The 18,258-nt window shown below is 43.8% G+C and overlaps 1 protein-coding gene across 1 annotated transcript; it reads right to left on the reverse strand.

Annotated features, from left to right (window-relative positions):
• Nucleotides 1–2,103: 2,103 nt before the first annotated feature.
• On the reverse strand, nt 2,104–17,827 carry LOC118834711 (zinc finger protein 883-like). The gene is made up of 4 exons (XM_036742152.1): nt 17,457–17,827; nt 16,715–16,841; nt 16,135–16,230; nt 2,104–5,006 (listed from the first exon to the last, which is right to left on the reverse strand). The coding sequence occupies exons 1-4, from the start codon at nt 17,490–17,492 to the stop codon at nt 3,463–3,465; spliced, it is 1,803 nt and encodes a 600-aa protein (XP_036598047.1). The 5' UTR covers nt 17,493–17,827; the 3' UTR covers nt 2,104–3,462.
• Between the last annotated feature and the right edge of the window lie 431 nt (nt 17,828–18,258).

Consider the following 18,258-nt stretch of genomic DNA (forward strand, 5'->3'; position numbering starts at 1 on the left):
GTGCCATAACCCCTGGGACCCACTCTGTTGGCTTTGTTGCCCAGCAAACCCCCAGGCCCTGCGGTGGGGGCTGGAGCAATATCAGGACTTGAACTCCTTTGGCTTATTCAAGCACCTGAGAGTGCCGGGTGAGAGCCTGCAACAGCAGCATGGAGAAAGGCAGACCCTCAAGAAGACTTTCAGGACTTGGACCCTCTGCTTTGATTGAGGGGATTATAACCTATTGTGAGCCAGGGGTGGAGGGTTTTGTGTTCTTTGCCCCTGGGGATGTGCTATGTTAAAGGAAGCTCCTTTCTTGTGATGGGGGTGGGTGTAGTTTCAGTGACCCCAGCAATCACAGTCAGTAGCCATTTCCTGAGGATGTAGTCCTGCAGGAGTGCATAGTACTTCAGATATTAGCCTGGGACCCCCCGATGTATAAGCAGTGCTTTGGACAGTACCTGAAGTGAGGAGATGTCCATGCACTCCCCAAAGAATGTACAAGGTGAGGGGTGTGCTGTGTTATATCCTGTGCTATGTCACCTACTGAATGTTGTTACATACTGAATGCAACGTTACACACTGCGTGCCATGTTACATACCGTGTCTTGTTATGCTATGCTTGCTTTAGGCCTTGTGGCCATACTTGTTGGGGAAAAGGGCAAGTTACTGTTGTGTCTGCTCGAGGCCATGTGGTCACTCTGGTAATATGCTGTTTGTGTAAGTGATGCCCAACACAATGCTTATGTTATTGCAGTGTACTGTTGTCATAATAGTGATGCCCAACACAACGTCTGTGTTGCTGTTGTCTACATCGTTGCAGTTTATATTAAGTTGTTGTGGACTGTAAAATGTTATGCTTTAGTTTCTTGGCTCCAGGACCTCTAAAGCTGTAAAGGCCAGGATCCTGTAGGGGTGGAGTTTAGGTGGATTTTAGTGTGTGTAAGGTAGATTTTTGTTACTATTTCTTAAAATTTAAGTTTCCCAGGATACATGGCCATAACAATCTGAGTTTCCCAGGTTCATGGTTCAAAATATCACCTCGCTCGTGCAGCATTATATAATGATAAATAACATAAACATGTGCTGAAATTGTAAACATCCACCGTGAGTACACAGTGAGATATAGGGATAAGGTGATGTGAACTTGTGAAGCTATTGCTGGTAATATGCCTCCTTTCTCTGTTGCCCCATAAAGCAGGCAGGCGCTGGTCAGTGAATGGAGAGCCTTTATGGTTGAATGCACAAGCTAGAATGCTGTGTGTGCCTTGATCGGCCCCATCAAGGCTTGGTGGGAATCTGTGTTTGCCTCAACTAGACCCCATTGAGGCTTGAGGGGATTGCACAAGCTGTGCCTAGCTCAAATGACCCTCGAGATGTAGGGGTAGTTGCCCCACTCCTTCTCACCAGCCCCTGTAAGAAGGGTTGTTAGGGAATGCTATAGGAGTTTGCGCTCATTATCAGCAACCCTTATGGGAAGACTAGACTAGAATAAAGTAAGATTATTAACCCCTTTGAAGCTGTCTTTCCCATTTGACCAGATCGAGAGTGAACCTGTGCTAATAGCCCTCCTGTGTGCTAGTGTCACCTCTCTCACAGAAGTAAACAGCCAGACGAGAAGGCCCTGTCTCAAAATGAGGTTTGGATTTTTGGACAATGCCTTAGAGTCCAGAGTTGACAGATTCCTGGACAGAGACCGACTGCATCTAACAAGAGAATGGCAAAAATACATTTCCCAGTTGTCTTGTAAATCCAACCAAAAGTTTTAAACTAAAAAGGACAGGAATGGAAGAAGATTGTTTATGGTCATCTTCCAAGTTAAAAAAACAGAGACCATAGCTGCAAAGAAGAAAGAATACCAGCAGAGATGTTCAAAGGAGACAAAATCCCCCCAAAGAACAAACAATCAAAACTATTGTTACATATGTCTCCACACAAATGCCAAAAATTAGTAAGATAAACTGCTAAACAGTGCAAGGAGGCAAACAACACCACCAGTATCACTAAGATTTGGTGGAATGAAATCCATAATTGGGCCATTATTCTGGATAAGTATGTACTATTCAAAAGAAACAGGATTAAAATTTTTTTTTAATTAGTAACTAAATCATCAAAAAACATTTCAAAATACAAACATCTTCTCTTTTTTTATTAGGAATGAAATCATCAGAAAACATTTCAAAATACAAACAAAAAACGGACTGTATATGATGTGAATTATCAACTCTTGAGGGGAGGATTAAAATTTTTTTGTTCTAATAACACCAACAGGACCACAAATTTCTCATAATAGTCCAATTCACTTAATTTATGAATTACTTGAAAATGTTTCAAAGGAAATCTGCCCACGATGGATGGGAAATACTCAAGCCTAAAATTCCAATGAGATGATACAATGAGATATGTGAATGTTAAGAGAACTCACTCACTAACTTATATTGTAAAAAGAAGTGCAAGGCACAAGCAAGGCCAAGTAACAGAAGGAATATAAAACAGTGGCAAAGACCTAGGGAAAGTGTGTTAGGAATCCCATAACTCAGGAGGAAGCTAAGGAGAAGTGACATTTAGAGAAAAAAAACATTAAGGAAAGGGTCAGGACTTTGCCTGGAGTGGATGGGATGTAATAGCTTTCCTCCCTGAATGTGCTTTCCTTCTCACTGGAGATCTTCATGCAGAGGCCAGACAACCATGTGTCCTGCATGTTATAACCAGGGCTCCTTCTGTGAATGTGAATGGGATGGGATGGGATCTATGGCCACTGAGGTCCCTAATGCTACTCATTCTGAGTGAACTGACAAAGTCCCTGATACTATCTCCCCATGTTCCCTCTTTTGAAAAGTAGGATTACAAAGTCTTAACTAAATGTGAGGATTTCAAACTATCTGTACTTAACTAAACAAGAAGGAGTTGGTGTCACGGTCTAAAATTCTCAGTTATATTCCTGTCTCTGATGACAAGCCCAAAGACTCCTGCATCTATTACCTTTGTAAGGTAAAGTGTAAATTTTAGTGTAAACTTTCTGAGGGAAAGGTATATATTCTGACAAAACATATGAACTCATTCATGACCTTCATAAGGTTTTCACTAAAATGAATATATGGTTGAATGAATAAGTTCTCATCTCAGGCAGGAATGTCTTCTCACAGTCATTACTTTTATAGAGTTTCACCCTAGTATTCCTTCTCTGATGTTGAATAAGGCCTGAGCTCTGGAAGGTCTCCCCACATTCAATACATTCATATGTTTTCTTCCCAGCATGGTATCTATGACGTTGAATAAAGTGTGTACTCTGACAAACCCCACATTTGTCATATTCATATGATTTCTCTTGGAGTGTGGATTGTCTGATGGAGGATAAGGTTTTGGCTGTAGCTAAAGGCCTTCTCACATTCATTTCATTGATAAGATTTCCCCTGTGTGTGAGTCACCAGATATCTAGTAAGGTATGAGCTCTGGCAGAAGGACTTTCCACATTCAATACACTCATGGGGTTTTTTCTCCAGTATGAATTCTCTGATGTCGAATAAGGTGTGCACTCTGGCGGAAAAACTTCCCACATTCATTACATTCATATGGTTTTTCTCCAGTGTGAATTCTTTGATGCAGTGTAAGGTCTCTGCTCCGACTGAAGGCTTTCCCACATTCATTACATTCATAAGGTTTCTCTCCACTATGAATTCTTTGATGTTGAATGAGGGCTGAGCTCTGGCGAAAAGTTTTCCCACATTCACTACAAACATATGGTTTTGCTCCAGTGTGAATTCTCTCATGCAGAGTAAGGTCTCCACTGTGACTGAAGGCCTTCTCACATTCATTGCAGTAATAAGGTTTCTCTCCACTATGAATTCTCTGATGCTGAATAAGGTTTGACCAGTCACTGAACTCCTTCCTACATTCATTACATTCATATGGCTTCTCTCCAGCGTGAATTCTCTGATGAAGACTAAGTGTATTGCTTTGGCTAAAGACCTTCCCACATTCTATACATTTATATGGTTTTTCTCCAGTGTGAGTTCTTTGATGGAGAATAAGATGTGTGCCCCGGCGGAAGAACTTTCCACATTCATTACATTCATAAGGTTTCTCTCCAGTATGACTCCTCTGATGTACGATAATATGTGCCTTCTGTCGGAAGAACTTCCCACATTCCTTACATTCATATGGTTTCTCTCCAGTATGACTCCTCTCATGTACAATAAGATGTGCCTTCTGTTTGAAGAACTTTCCACATTCATTACATTCATAGGGTTTCTCTCCAGTATGAATTCTCTGATGTCGATTAAGGTGTGCACTCTGGCCGAAAAACTTCCCACATTCCTTACATTCATATGGTTTCTCTCTAGTGTGAATTTTCTGATGGAGAGTAAGGTTTCTGCTCTGACTGAATGCCTTCCCACATTCCTTACATTTATATGGTGTCTCTCCAATGTGAATTCTCTGGTGGACAGTAAAGTTTCTAGATGAGCTCAACATGTTCCTTTGTGCATACGATGTGCATTGGTGCTGTGTAAGCTGCGAGGTCAGATGGAAAGCCTTCCCACATTCATTATATTCATGAGGTTTCCTTTCAGAATGGAATCTATTTTTTTTAATGTCTGAATCATAATTAAAGGAATCTCCAAATTCATGATAATTAGAAAATACCTCCTCTGAGCAAGTTCTATTACATTTCAGAAGATCTGAACACACAGTAAAGTGCCTTTGATTTGTGTCATATTCATGGAGACTCTTCACACTTACGCCTCCTGGTTGTGGGAAAATGCTTGGTCCTAGACTGGAGATTCTACCACATTTATTGTATTCAGTGTCTTGTACTCCGTGGGGAGGATTCTTCTGGATGAATGTTGTGGGCTGAAAACGATTCTCCTCATTACTCTGCTGTCTTTCTGACCCGGCACCAAATTTGCAGGTTTCTCTTAACTTGAAGACACAGTCACCAATTTTCATGAGCATTTCCTCAGACAATTTTTCCCTAGAAAGGCCAAACTTTGGAGATGACTCTTTGACTTCAGGCTTAGCCTCCCAATCTGAAAGAAATAAAAGTTGTATAGATTCCTTCTGTTCTTGCTGCTGTCTTAACAAATTTTTAAAGTTTCATTATTAACTTGACAAACATCAATATGAACCAAAGAGGTCTCAACCCCAAAAAAGATTTCATATGAAAGTATCATCTATAGTTTATTCATTTAAAGTATATCTGAAATTTAACATAGTAGTATTTATTAACACTTTCCTGCTTCTCTGTTTCCCCTTCTGAATGTTCTACTTGCTTTGTGTATTATTAATGTTTTAATTGATGCTAATTTCTTTCTTTCTTTCTGGCATTACTATATGTCCATTCCCAATGTCCTTACAAGTCTTACCTGCAAAAAAAACACATAATAGTCGGCCTACGTATAACAAATAAGTTAAGCAAACCAAAGCCACACACTTCCCATATCTGAAAATGTTAGGTCTCATAAACAAATCTAGTCTTTTCTCTGCCAAGAGGTGGGAAACATGATTCATCAAAAGTCTTCACAAATTACAAAGGTCCCTCCCTTCCAAATGTATTTTTTAAATTAATGCTTAGCTTAGCAAATATATACTTTATAGAAGAAAGGGCCAAGAATGTGGAAGATGACATAGAAAGACTTTTTTATATGTTGGTTAGTTTTGTAGAGCCTTTCCTCTCTTCCTCCTTTATTACAAATAGATAAATAAAAAGTTCATTAATGTATTATATAACCATGTTACACATAACAATTTAACTAAAATTTATTAAAATAAAATATAAAGGCCGCATTGGCTGTCTAGTCCAAGCTATACAAACTCCAAAGGAATCCCCATTATAATAAACCTGGTGAGCATTGAGTTAAGACTGGTCAGCACATTACTCAGAGTACCCATGTCTTTCAAAATATTTTTCTTTAAAATACTGTACTCATCATATCTATAGGCGATCTAGGTCTCTTCTTTTTACTCCATATAACTTAATAAAAGTCTTCTGAAGTTTCTGTGAGGTCATTTTCCAAATGATGGACACCAACTTTGTTTCCAATGCCTGGTCACAACAAGAGGTGTTACTGTATCTCTGTACAAATGGGTCCTTTGGGTGCTATTGATCTCTGTGGTGTACGTGTCTAGTGGTATCATAACTGAGTAAAAGGGTCTTCCTGCAATGGTCTCTGTCCTCCAAAAATAATGACTTTAAATAGGAAAAAAGAGCCAACTAGTGTGGTACAAGCTTATATTGTAGTGGTAGTTGTGAGGAAATTGCATCTCCAAGCTTGAAGGGCTATGGAAACAGAAACCATTAACATTAGGGTGCACATCATAAAACCACGACAAAGTTATTGGGTCAGACAGGCTGCTATACTTTGCAAACGATGAAACTGAATGAACTGCACTGATTTCATAATTTGCCCCAAGTCATCCTGCCAAGTATTCAAGTGTCCAATTCCAACCAGGCCTTTGGACTGACTCCCAGCTCAAGGCTGCTTTCACAGTCCCAGCTGCCTCTCCATGAAGGAGAGCATTTTCATTCTGTGGGGTTCTAATGGGAACAAATGCATGAAACTAGAGGGCGGCCACTTTCAGCTCCGCATTAAGAAGGATTTTACTAGAAAGACAATGGGACCAGTTTGCTTTCACATGGCAGGGCTGACAATATACTTTTACCTGATTGCCACAAGGATATCTGCACAGTCCAACTATTTGTCATAGGATTGTGGCGGAACATTTGTATACATTGAAGTTACCTGGTGTACAGCTTACCCCCTACATAGATGATATTTTGATACAGGGAGAAAATGTAAAAGACTTGGAGAAGAGTTTGATAGTTTTGACTGAGCACATGAAAGGCAAAGGATGGGAAATTAACCCTGCAAAGATTCAAGGACCAGCCCGAATGATGAAATTTTGGGGTATACGATGGAATAAAGGACTACGAGTAATTCTCCCACAAGCTCAACAGAAGATTCAAGATTTTCCTATCTCCACCAATAAGAAAGAGGCACAAAAGTTCATAGGACTGTCTGGATTTTGGAGGCACCAAATCCCATATCTCAGACAAATTTTGAACCCTTACATAAAGTTACCAGGAAAAAATATGAATTTGATTGGGGACTTGAACAGAGTAAAGCTTTTGAAGAGGCTAAAGCTGCTATACAATTAGCTCTGGATTTATGGCCTATGCAAAGTGGACCGGTGGAATTACAAGTGACTGTACAAGATGACTATGGGAATTGGAGTTTATGGCAGAAACAACAAAGCTGAAATATACCCTTAGGATTTTGGTCAAGGGAACTCCTTCATCTGGATTACAATATACACCTTTTGAAAAGCAATTTTTAGCTGCATATTGGGCTTTGGTAGAGACTGAACAATTGACTGATTGGTTCTGTATCCTCAACGTTTAGCTAAGTGCCTGGCACACAGTAAGTGCTTAATAAATGCTTTAGGTACCCATCAAAGGAGCTGAATCTGACCTCACAGCTATCACTGAGACTATGGGATAAAACCATGGAGTGGAGTATGGCTCTGGAGGCTTATATATTACTCAAAAGAAACAAGCTAGGTAAAAAATAGGTGGAGGGGTAGCATGGTCTGTTAATAAGGTCTAAGCCAAGGAGGGAGAAAGAGAAGTGACTTTGTCACTGGAGTATACTACTGAACACTTGGAAAAGGCTAGAAGGAATCATTCAAGAGATGGTTGGCAGATAAAACCAAATTTATAGATGACATGAAGCTGGGATAGACCAGTAACACCCTGGACAACAGGGTCAACTCCAATGCCATGATGCTGTGACAGCTGCCATCAAGCAGGGAGGGGCTAAAGAAATTGGGGCCCATAAAGTGTAATAGAATGTTACTGTGCGATAAGAAACAATACACACGCTGAAGAAACATGGAAAGTGTTCTATGAATGGATGCAAAGGTAAGCAGAACCATCATAACACACACAATGACCATGATCATGGAAACGAATAGACTGACAGTGCAAAACAAGCCAGGCTCACCAAAGCTGGTTCCAAAGAAGTGATGGGAAAAAAAGCTACCACTGCTTTTCTGTAGAGGTGGGGGCAAACAAAAGAAAGTTCCTGCAAATAATGTTAGTCTTTTTTAGTATGAGTTTGGCTGAACTGGTTTTCTTCTTTTAAAATTTTTTGCATTGAATGATTAGGCTCCGGAAACAGAGAGGAGAAATTCAGAGGGAAATGGAGGTGATATAAAAATAAGAGATGACAACAAAAAGAGACTCTTAAAAAAATAAGTGGGAAAAGCAGACACACTATCATCCTACTGGTGGAGCTGAGAATTGGCACCTTATTATTTGAAATTAAAACAGAAATATGAAGCAAGAATAACCAACCTGTGGCCCTCTGGTTATCATCAAAAAGAAGCAGACTTCTCTTTACCAAAATATTCAGAACTGCTTCTATAGAATAACAAAAGACTCAAAGACAAGCCAGGGTTCCCACAGATGGGTTAGATCTGAACAAACTATGACAAAGTGTTCTTATTTCTCACCTACATAAATGGAATTTCCTAAGAAAACAGAGAATCTAGACCATGGTGAAGCCCTCTATGTGGCAAAGTCAGGTGAAATAGCAGAATCCAAACGTATACACTGAAAAAAACATCTCAAGATAAATCTAGATTCTGTACCACTGATCCTCATCACTCATGATGGTTAACAGTCTACAAATTCATCCACAAACTCTGGCTGAGTGAATCTAGAACCAGCACCCCCACAAGCCTCTAGTCACATTTACTTTGGCACTTTCTGGAGCAGCCTCAGGGCCAAATCAGGAGTGTCCTTTTCCTTTTCCTGCATGTCCTCCATTGCGGAGTCACTGCAGCCAACATCATCACTCATGCCTGAACGATGCTTATTTAACACACTTTTTTTTTTTCTATAAGGGAAATGACGGCCTTTATATGCTTAGAAACACTAGACAGGCTTCAGCACTACACTTGGGGGTCACTTTAAATAGTGAAATCACCACCAAAAAGCATGAAAATGAGAAAAATGTGGTGCCAAAGAGACCTTGAAAAGGACATTTGTTTACAGTGTAAGAGCTGAAATGAGAAGGCAGAGCATTGACTTGTTTGACCTCAGTTGGAAGCATTCACATTGGACAATTTGTATTTTTCACCATTCAGAACCCACAAATGACCAGGAAAGTACCAAAGCATTGTCTTGGGGTTACAAATAAATGTTAGCAAGCAGGTGAATTCACAAATAAGGAATCAGCAAAAAATGACAAAGGACTGTAATTAAAGAAATTTTAATTGCTCATGGGTAGGCCAAGTCAACATAATAAAAATAGCAATACAACCTAAATTAACTTATTCAATGCTGTATGAATCAAACTACTCAAGGATTACTTTATAGAGCTAAAAAGAAAAAAATAACAAAATTGTCCTGAAGGAAGAAAAGGTAGAAAATATCAAGGGAAGCAGCAAAAAAAAAAAAAAAAATAGGGAGACTAGCAGAACCAGATCTCAAACTAAACTAGAAAGTTGTACTCATCAAAACAATTCATACTTGGTAAGAAATTGAGAGGCTGATCAGTGGAACAGATTAGGTCCACAATATACAGAAGCAAACGCACACAGTAGCGCCTAGTCTTTGATATGCGCAAAGATCCTAGCTCCTGGATCACTGCCTTGTCATGGCAGAGGGGCTTGCATTAACGAAGTTATGAGCTACACTGTGTAAGGTTGCCCAAGATGGACGGGTCAAGTGGAGAGTTCTGACAAGAAGCGATCCGTGCAGAAGGAAATGGCAAAGCGCTCCACTATCTTTGGACAATATTAAAATGATAAAAGAGATGACAGCAGAAGATGAGCCTCTAAGTCTGAAGGTGCCCAACATGCTCCTGAGGAAGAGCCAAGGACAAGTAGCTACAGTACTAATGAAGCAGCTGGGACAAAAGTGAAAGGAAGCTTGGCTGTGGATGTGTCTGGTAATGAAAGGAAAGTCCGATGCTGTAACCATCAATACCGCACAAGAACCTGGAATGTGAGATCTATGAACCAAGTGTAATGGTGACATCCATTAATAGGCCCATGTGACCTCCTGCCCAGGTCCCATGGAAGCCTGAGTCACATGAGATCCTGTGGTGGGAGGAGCTTGCTAAATGAGTGGAGCAGAGCTGAGAGGAAGTTGGTAGGAGTGTCAGAGCTAGGAGAGAGATCATGGGAGTTGCAGCTTGGAAAGAGAAAGAGAGGCAGGCGCTGGGAGAGGGAGCTTGGGTGGTAGGAAGGCCCTAGCAGGGGGAAGGCCTGGGGATGGCAGTGCCCCCTGCAGTGCTAATGTGCATGGATTTGTCACTATGATGGATTTGGCTTTCTGGTGTTTGAATAAATGTTTTGGTTCTGTCTTCCACATAGAGAGTCTGTTATGTTACGATTCAGAACCACGCTGGCATATTCATAGTCACAGTAGGTACTGTGAATATGGCATTGGTGCTAAGCTGGATACGGTCAAACAGGAGATGGAAAGATTAAACATCAACATCTTGGGTGTCAGGGAACTTAAGTGGAAGGGAATGGGTGAATATAATTCAGATGATCACTACATATACTAGTGTGGGCAAAAATCCCTCAGGAATGGAGTAGGCCTCACGGTTAATAGAAGGGTGCAAAAAGCAGCACTGGGGTAGAATCTCCGCAACGACTGAATGATGTCTATTTAAATCCAAGGGAAACCGTTTGACAGCAGCACAGTGATATGAGTCTAGGCTCCAACCACTGACACCAAAGCTCATCGGTTCTGTGAAGACCGAGAGCATCTTCTAGAAACCATACCAAAGATGTCCCATTCATCATGGGGGATTGGAAGGCTAAAGTAGGAAATCAAAGGATAACTGGAATAAGAGGCAAGCATGGCTTTGAAGCGCAAAGTGACGCAGGGCAGAGACTCATAGAGTTTGGTCAGGATAACTCCGGCCACAGCAAACAGTCTTTTTCAAAAACCCAAAAGGTGACACTCCACATGGACACCACCAGAGGGTGAACACTCAAATCAGGTGGATTAGATACTTTGCAGCAAAAGGTAGAGAAGGGGCAATCCTGCCATTCTGAATCGACCATTTTCCAGCTGGCAGATAAAGGTGGAGTCTAGCAGCATCTCTTCTTACACAGACCCAAACCCAGGTCAAGAACTTGGAGATCTCAAGCCAGGGAAGAAGCAAACAGACTTTGCCCTGCATTGGACCACTCTGAGAGAACTGAAAGATTGCCGGACTCCAAACTTTCCCTCCAGAAATACACAAAGCCCAGACCTAACATCAAATTCAAAGTCAGGAAGAAGGCTGGAAGAAAGGGCAAATGTAAAAAGAATCCCACAGGACAGGGAAAGATGCACCCAATTGAATGCAGAATTCCAGAGAATATCAAAGACAGATAAGGTTTTCTTAAATGAGCAATGCAAAGAAACAGAAGAAAACAATAGAATGGAAAAGACTAAATCTTTTCAAGAAAATTAGAGCTATCAAGGCAATGTCTCACACAAAAATGGGCATGATAAAAGACAAAAATGGTAGGACTTAACAGAAGCAGAAGAGGTTAAGAAGAGGTAGCAAGAATACACAACAGAGTTGTACAAGAAAGATCTTGACATCACTGATAACCAGGATGGTGGTTGCTGACCTAGAACCAGACATCTTGGAGAACGAAGTCAAGTGGACCTTAGCTGAGCTATTTAAAATCATAAAAGATGAAGCTGTTAACGTGCTGCACTCAGTATGCCAACAAATTCGGAAAACTCAATAGTGGCTACTGGGTTGGACAAGGTCAGTTTATGCCCCAGTCCTAAAGACGGGCAATACCAAAAATATGTTCAAATGACCAAACAACTGTACTCATTTCACACACCAACAAGGTTATGCTTAAGATTCTGCAGCCAGGCTTCAGCAATAAGGGAACCAAGAAATACCAGAAGAGCAGGATGGTTTCTGAAGAGGCAAAGGAACTATAGATCAAACTGACAACATTGCTGGATTAAGGCGAAGGAGTTCCAGAATAACTGCTTCATTGATTCCACTAAAATCTTAGACTGTGTGGATCCCAACAAAATGTGGCAAGTCCTCAAAGAGATGGGAGGACCAGATCATCTTACTTGTCTCCTAAGCAACCTTTATGCAGGTCAAGAAGCAACAGTTAGAACCGAACATGGAACAACGAATTGTTTTAAGACGGGGAAAGGACCAAAACAAGGCTACATATTGTCACCTTAATATTTAGCTTATATGCAGAGTATGCCACGTGAAATGCCAACGTGGGAGGAACCAAAAAGCAGAAATTAAGGTTTCTAGGAGAAATACCAACAGTCTCAGGGATGCAGACGATACCACTTTGAGGGCAGAAAGTGACGAGTCAGAAGCTTCTTGATGAAGGCAAAAGAGAGGAGAGCAAAAGTGGGCTTGAAGCTTAATACAAAAATAAAAAAACCAACCCTAAGATCTTGACAACTGATTTCATTACTTCCTAGTAAATGAAGAAGAAATGGAAACAGCGTCAGACTTTATACTCTTGGGCTCAAAGGTCACTGCAGACGGCGACTGCAGCCATGAAATGAAAAGACGCTTACACCTCCCTGTGCCTGTTGGACCCACCTCTCCCCCATTAGGGCAAAGCTATCCAATACCCAAGTCAAACCTTGTCTTCTTTATTTTGGCACTGCCACCCACCCCCATGGCTGTTCCTGAGCTCTCTTGTTGCTGCCCCTCTCCCACCTCTGGGAGATCCCCCTCCACCTAAGTCCAGGAGCCATGTGAAAATGACCACAGACTCCCTACTGGCTCAAACCAGGGCAGCAGAGCCTCCACCTGGTCATAGTTGGGGTTGGGGGATAACAAGTGCACACTCTGCCATAGAGAACGAGTTTCTTTGCCTTTTATACTCATGTCTGCGCTGTACAGATGGATGTGGGTGTGAGGGGGCCCCAGGCCTTGCTGAAACTATAGGCAACCGTCACAATGACAGTTAGGGGGCCACGAAGGCTCTGTCGGTCACAGAACAGATCTTAGAGCCTGGGACACTTCCCAGGGCTTGGGGGTTACCTGTGTCTTTAATTAGGAAGGAGCCAGTCACCTGATAGTGGGGGTGGGCAGGGGGTCCAGTGCCAGCAGGAACCTGACTGGGGGGTGAGAGGGTACAAAGTGAAGCCAGCCTCCACTCGTTAGATTAAGCAGTGAGAGCCTTGCCCTCCTTCCCTCCAACCTTGACCCAGGAACCAGACACCAGGCTGCTCTGCCTCCCTAGTGTGGATGAGTCACATGCACACAAACACACACACTGGCAATACCTGAAATGAGTTTTACTGAAATTCTTGGGTATTTTGCACAATTTTATAGAAGTCTTTACTATGTAGAATTTTTGAAAGCAAAAATTCCTAAAAAGAAAAAAATCCTAAAAAAAAAAAAAAGGCACTTGCTCCTTGGAAGGAAAGCTCTGGCAAATCTGGACAACATACATCTTGCGAACAAAGGTCTGTACAGTGAAAGCTATGGTTTTTCCAGTGGCAATGTGTGGTTGTGAAAGCTGGACATAAGGAAAGTTGAGTGCCACAGAATCTACGCTTGAGAAGACTTCTGAGAGTCCCTGGGATAGGGAGGATATCAAATCAGTCAATACATAATTGATAGCTTAATCAATTCAGACTATGCAATGGAAAGACAAATAGTGAAGCTTAAAAACTATGACAACATAATGAGAAGCCAGGACTTATTGGAAAAGACTCTTGGATGAAGAAATCAGAACTATCAATAGTCAAATGAAAAATGCTCTAAATCACTACTGATTAGAGAAATGTAAATTAAAACAAATCTGAGGTACCACCCCACCCCCAGTCAGACTGGCTAATATGAAAAATGTTGGGAGGTAATGTGGGGAAAACTAGGACACTGAGGCACTACTGGTGGAGTTGTGAGCTGATCCAACCATTCTGGAAAGCAATTTGGAACCAAGCCCAAAGAACTAAAAAGCTGTGATCCAGCAATATCACTACTAAGTCTTAGGTCTATATTCCAGAAAGAACCAAAAAAAGGGAGAAGGACCTATATGTACAAAAATATTTGTAGCAGCTCTTTTTGTGGTGGCAAAGAATCAGTAATTGAAGGCATGCCCATCAGTTGTGGCATATGAATGGAATGGAATATTATTGTGCTCTAAGAAACGATGAGCTGGAGGGTTTCAGAAGTGACTTACATGAACTGATGCGAAGTGAAGAAGCAAGCAGAACCAGAACACTGCATAGTAATGGCAACACTGTACAATGATCAACTAGGAAGGCCTTAGCTATTTTCATCAATTCAGTGATCCAAGACAATTCCAAAGGACTAAGGATGAAAAATGCTATCCATCTCCAGAGAAAGAACAGAGGTGTTTGAATGCTGATCAAAGCATACTAGTTTTCACTTTCTTTATTTTTTCCTTTTGTTTGTTTGGGTCTCTATTTTTTTTGCAACATGACTGATATGGAAATACGTTTTGCATGGCTGCCCATGTATAAGCTATATAAAATTTCTTACCATCTCAGAGGGAGGGGTGGGGAGTGAGGGAGAGCATTTGAAACTCACAATTTTTAAAAATTGTTAAAAATTGTTTTTACATGCAATTGGAAAAATATTATTAAAAAAAGAAATTAGAAAAAAAAAACAAAACAAAACAAAAAAATAAGAAAAACCCCTGATGTTGGGAAAGACTGATGGTAAAAGGAGAAAGGGGCAGCAGAGGAAGAGATGGACAGACAGTATCATGGAAACAAAAAACATAAGCTTGGACACACTTTGGGAGATAGTGAAGGACAGAAGGGCCTGGTTTACTATGGTCCAAGAAGTCACGAAGGGTCGGACACAACTGAATGACCAGAAGTCACTATTTGAAAAAAACTGTGGGAAGAACTGGAAAGCAGGCTGGCAAAAATTAGGTACAGACCAACACATACCACATACCGAGACAAGTTCCAATGAGCACATGACTTAAACATCGTGACATCATAAAGAAAGTGAAGGAGCATCAAAGAATTACCTGTCATACATGTGGATAAGAGAAGAGTTCATGACCTAACAGGAGACAGAGAGGACCACAGGAGGAAAAATGGAAATTTTTACATACATTAAATTTAAAAATTTGGGTAGGAGCAAAATCAATTTAGCTAAAATTAGAAAAGGAGCAAAAAACTGGGAGGAGGGAATCCATGCAGCAAGGTTCTCTGATAAAAATCGAATTTCTAAGACATAAAAGGAACTGAGTCAAATTTAAAAGAGCCATTCCCCAATTCATAAATGGTCAAATGGATAGGAATAGGTAGGCTTCAGAGGAAGAATTTTAAGCTATCAATAACCATATTTAAAAAGCTATAAAACACTTAGAAAAACAAATTAAATCAACTTTGAGGTACTACATCACATGGATCACATCAGCAATGAGATGAGATGATGGCAGAGAGCAGTGGGAAAACAGATATATGAATGCACTATTTTGAGAAATGTGAACTGGTCCAGCCATTCAGAACAGCATTTTGGAACTAGACCCCAAAAGGCATTAAACCGCATATACCCTTTGATCCTAAACTACTGTTATCAGGTCTCTAATCCAAAGAGAACAAATAAAAAGGAAAAGGACCTGTATGTGCAAAACTGGAAACCAAGGGGATGCCCATTAATTAATTAATTAGGGAATGGCCGAACGAGTCATGTTACATGTATGTGATGAAATACTATTGCACTGTAAAAAATGAAGGGGAGAGTTAGAGAATCCTGGGAAGACTTACATGAACTGACGCAGAGTGAACTGAGCAGAACCAGAGAACCATTTATATAATAATATGGTATTGTAAAGACAAGAAGCTTTGAAAGACTCAGGAAATCAGAGTAATAAAATAACCAGCCACAATTCCAAAGGACTTACTGATGAAATGTGCCACCCACCTCCAAAAAGAGAAGGGAAGAACTCAGACTGAAGGCAGGTCAGTGGCTCCATGGAGAGTGCCAGACCCGGAGTCAGGAAGATCTGAGTTCAATTCAGTTTCAGATACTTATACTACATATGTGACCCTGCGCAAGAATGGAGGTAATAACACCCACGGCACTGACCTCACAGGGTGAATGGGAGACCCAATGAGGTCAGCCACTAAGCCACTGCCTGGGGGCACTCACTCACCTGGACCACAGCTCCTTGGGACACCTTCCTGTGGCATCCAAGGTGCTTCCCTTCGCTCCAACTGCTGGATCACATGAGGTTTGGAAACTGTGAGTCCTGTTCAGGGAAATGGAAGATGGCTGGGGCCAGAGAAGACCTCAGCCTCCCATCCGTAGGCCCCCCTCCAGGCCAGGTGGACACTGACGGCTTCAATGCTTCAGCACAGCTGGTCTTGGCAGGGGGGCACCTAGGAGGACAAGTCCGGCCCAGGGGGTCTGTACCAGGTTCTTGGGCTGGCCCAGGGCTCAGAGAGAAATCTCATTCTCTGGGCCTGGGCCCCATTCAAAACCTGGGAGTCATTCACAGCTTCAGGTGGTTCAACTGCCCTGGAACTGGGGGAAGAATCTTGAGTCTGTGGGGACTGAGCAGGGAAGGGGGACCTGAGCCCAGGATATCCAGGTGTCCAAGGCCCTGAGGCCACCCGGGGAGTGAAGGACCTCTGGGCTCCTCCGCCCTCTCCTCCTGCCCCACCGTGACTGGACTCAGAGTGGACCCCAGCCCTGTGGAGGGCAGAGGCTGAGTCCCAAGGGAGCCTCCTTACCCAGGCACACCAGGTTCCCATAGTTCTCCAGCATCACCTCCCGGTACAGCTCCTTCTGATTAGGGTCCAGGTGCCCCCACTCATCCTGGGAGAAGTCCACGGCCACATCCCCGAATGTCACAGGGCCCTACAAGACCCAGGACACCTGGTTGCTCAGGAAGGGAGCTGGCCGGGTGGATGACCCTTCCTAAGGTCCCCCAGACTTAGCTTTGGGGGACGGCAGAGCGGTCTAATTCTTGGACCCGGGTTCCAGGCATGCCTCTGACCCTCTGGGATCCTCCACACTCTTAGTGGAGGAAGACAAGGGCAGATGGCCAGAACTGAAGGGAGAGCACCTGCAGAGGCTCGGGAATCTTGGGGTTCCCAAGCAGGTGCCTCCTGAGGGTTGGTTCTGGGTGCTGCCCCGGCCTGTGTCCCCCCTCCCCCCACCCTGTATGACCCATGCCTCGGTGTCCTCCTCTTTAAAAGGGGGACAACAACATCCGAGCCCAGAGGGACCGTCTGTGCTGTTTGCCAGGAAAGTCCTTCCCCAGAATCGATGCGGGGAGGTCTCTGAGGCTCCTCCATCGGGGCCCCCTAAGGACCACATCCCCAAAAGGAGGCCTCCGGAGCTCGCCAGGCTCCCTTCGTGGGGCTCACGGATCGTACCCCAGCCCTGAAGGGGGCCAGCACGGGGGGGGGGGGTCACGGAGCTTGAGGCATCGAGGGGGCACTGACCCTCAGGGACCCAGGGACCCCTCACCTGGTGGGCGCTGGCCGCCGGGAACACGGGAGACATCTCCTTCTCCTCCTCCTGGCCCCTTCTGGGGGGCACGGTCAGCGAGGGTCTGCCTGCCGAGGGACCAGGACCCGCGATGACCCTCCCTCTCCAGCCCCTCCGGGGAATGTCCAGGGGACCGAGGGGTAGGGCTTAGCTGCAGGCGCAGGGAGTGGCGTGAGGACTCCGAGGGTGCACAGGGGTCCAGGGTGGGTGGGGAGCCCGGGCCGGGGAGAGGGGGTCACACTGGGCCGCAGAAGCTTCCCCGAAGTTCCAGAGGCAGCGACCACGGGTCTTCTGGTCTCAGGAGTCGGGGCAGGAGCTCCAGGCCCCTCAGCAGCCCAGGGCGCATGCGTGGGAGGGCTCAGCCGGCACCACCAACGCTCAGTTCCGGCTAAAGGGAAGCCGCCCGGACCCGCCCCCTCTCGCCCCGCCCCGCCCCGCCCCAGAGGCTCAGGGCTCTCTCCTCTCCAGCAGCCCCAGCTAGACCCAGAACGAGGGAGGAGGCGAAAGCGATTCTGGGAGAGGGCTGGCTGCGCTGCCTTCTGGGAAATGTAGTTCGCAGGGGCCGGTTGCGCATGTGCCCCGTCTTGCTAGTCCCTTCCACGCGCTCATGGCCTCAGCCCAGGCTGGGCCGAGCGGAGCGGGAGGGGGAAGGTGCAGAGGGCCAAGCCGGAGGAGGGTGGCGCCTCTCCCCCAGGCGAGAGTTCCTTGCTCCTCCTGGTCCCCCAGACCCCTATGAGGAGCTCCCCCCTCGGCCTCCCACTGACCTGGCCTGGGGAGCCAG

The sequence above is a fragment of the Trichosurus vulpecula genome, chromosome 1 (genome assembly GCF_011100635.1).
Source record: "Trichosurus vulpecula isolate mTriVul1 chromosome 1, mTriVul1.pri, whole genome shotgun sequence".
Taxonomy (NCBI): Eukaryota; Metazoa; Chordata; class Mammalia; order Diprotodontia; family Phalangeridae; genus Trichosurus; species Trichosurus vulpecula.